General features: G+C 33.3%; 1 protein-coding gene and 1 non-coding gene across 2 annotated transcripts; one reads left to right on the plus strand and one right to left on the minus strand.

The window, feature by feature from the left end:
* The first annotated feature begins 55 nt into the window (after window positions 1–55).
* On the plus strand, window positions 56–128 carry NAEGRDRAFT_t902. The gene has a single exon. It is a non-coding gene; the product is annotated as a tRNA-Glu (tRNA).
* A 668-nt stretch (window positions 129–796) lies between these two features.
* NAEGRDRAFT_54926 (uncharacterized protein) lies at window positions 797–1,576 on the minus strand (the record flags this gene model as incomplete). Its single annotated transcript, XM_002668117.1, has 1 exon — window positions 797–1,576. One exon carries the CDS (start codon window positions 1,574–1,576, stop codon window positions 797–799), a length of 780 nt encoding a protein of 259 aa, XP_002668163.1.
* Window positions 1,577–2,644: the final 1,068 nt, after the last annotated feature.

Raw genomic sequence — 2,644 nt, forward strand, 5'->3', positions numbered from 1 at the left:
GAGGGAAAAAATCATCAGTTTATTGAGTGTCTAAAGATTTTGGCAGCTAACATGAGGAACAGTAGTTCAGCGGGGAGAATATGGGGCTCTCACCCCCAAGGTCGGTGGTTCAACTCCATCTTGTTTCTCTTTTAAAAAAACACTGCCGCCATTATCAAGTTTGTTTATTAGATTTGATAGCTATTGATTTTAAAGATTTTGGCAGCTACCATGAGGTTTCTCTTTTAGAATCTTCACTATTGTTTAATTTCAACCATAAACTTGATTGTGCATTGAGCTGAGTTATATACTATAAATTCATTATTAAGCAAGAATCCATTCTTTGCTTTTGCAAATAATGAATCATAATCTTGTCCATTATAATTTATCAAGGATTCTTCTGTGAAATCCGAAAGTGTATGATCCCAATTAGTAACTTCCAATTGTTTGCCAACATGTACATCAAATACAGCAAGATAGGCCTTATCTGAAGAACCTCCTGCCCAATAGGATCCTGTGAAACTGGTATATCCGAGAGATTTCTTGAATTTGTCAGCTTTTTTGGTTATGGAAACAGGTCAGTAATAAAATAGAAACTTACCGAAATAATTACCATGTCCAAACATTCTACCATTAGCAGCAGGTCTCAATTGAAGACCATTAATCATGATGGACAAAAAGTTTGCATTTTTAGAGCCATGCCAGAACAATTCTCTCTTTTGATTTCGTTTCTTTTGGACAAAATTGTCGAATAGTGTTTGAGTTTGATTATTGGTAACTCTGAAAGCTCTGTAAAACAAGTGACTATCTGAGCCCATCATCTTCTGAGGAGTTTAATTTCATCTTGTGAAGCATCCTCCACAACAAGTCCATTCTTTTTAAGGAAATCAGGTTGATCAGATTGATCATGTTTTGTAATCTTGACTTGAGTAGCCATGACATCAAGAATTTCCTGCTGATCATCTAATAGTGAAGCAGCACTTTCCTTATTACTCTTATCATTAATCAAATAATCCTGAACTTTCTTCATCTTTCTTGGAATGACAGCGTACAATTTCAGTAATTTTTCATTGAATGAATTCAGAAAATCCTCATCATTCTTGAAATTCTCATTCACCTTATACAATTCATCCAAAATAGATTGAGCAGAGTCCAATTGTTCCTTTGTAACACTTCCAACTCCAACATTGTAATTGCTTACAATGGAAATATTCGAAAAATTATTCAATTCTGAAATTAAACTCTTCACATCTGGACTGGAATTCTCTAAATAAATATCATCCCCTGCATTGGTCATATCAGATCCCAAATTTGTCATATCTACATAGCCTTTCTTCATCTTGGATCGAACTAAACTATCCCATTCACTCAAACTGGCTTTGATTGCAATTCCTGTGGCACCAACTCGACCATAGACAATATGAATTTCACCATCCTTTTCAGTCATTTCATAATACTTGTTATTATTCTTGGAGGAGACCATAATTAATTTACAATATCTTCCGGCAGTGTTTGTGAAATTTTTCACACTCGAGGAAAAGCTTCGGATTGGATGAATCGTGGAGGAAAAATTATTAACTCTCTTCATCATGCTCATGCTTCTGTTGAGCATTAGTGGTGAAATAATCTCCCGATGGGAAGCAATAGATAAAGTACAGTTTAGTTTGCGCATTTTTTTGTGGTTGACTATTGTGAAATTGATCAAGATTTTGATTGGGATTGAAATTGATTGAAAGATAACGAAAGAAATGATTTTTAATTATTAGTATTGTAAACTCTGTTAAGGTCAAATGGTAGAACTGTGAACACTGTTATGTTGAAGTTAAATCTCCCAGTTGATGATAGTATTCCACCTCATGTTTTTATTGGCGAGAAATTAGATACATGCTAATTACATTTCTTTTTTAACTTTTATTGGACTGAAATTTATTTTTTACTTTCTCATCACGGGAATGCTGATGAAACAAAAGTATGAATCTGATGATGTAACAACATCGGAAAAGATGTAGAAAATGTTTAGAACATTGAAGTATTAATAATTAAAGAATTAAAATGTATTTCATATTTAAACAAGTTGATGATTTACTTCATATTGTATGTACTCATAATTTTTTAAATGATGATTTATTGAATGAAGCAGGTTGTAGTGAGAAGCAAATGGAGGCATTTTTTTTTGCCTACTTTTAAAATGTTAGACAATTTTAATGGTACACACCATTATTCGAAAGGTCAATCACTGTAGATTTTCAAGGAAGAAACCACGTGTTCGATTCTTGACCAAGGACTTTGATTATGCTTGAAAATTAAAAATAAACGTGAGCGTGGCCAAGTACCTAACAATCATCCATTACTAAAATTAAAAATAATTGTGAGTTGTAATGAAAATCTAAAATAAGAGAATGTGAGTATAAAAACTCAGTTGCACCTTGTATGACACCAACAAGCTGACACTCATGAAATTAATGATGACGATGATTGTTTCCTTCGTTATGAAGATATCACCGATAATACTCACCAAGTTACATCCAATAACACTGCCTCAAGTCCCTCGATATTCTCACCACTCTCAACTATCCTCTATCAGGATGAAGTTACTGAGTTTCAAAATTAACACTCAATTCTGGAATCGGCAACCAACATTAATTCATATGCCATATGAAATCAA

This window comes from Naegleria gruberi, assembly GCF_000004985.1.
Source record: "Naegleria gruberi genomic scaffold NAEGRscaffold_642, whole genome shotgun sequence".
Taxonomy (NCBI): Eukaryota; Heterolobosea; class Eutetramitea; order Acrasida; family Naegleriidae; genus Naegleria; species Naegleria gruberi.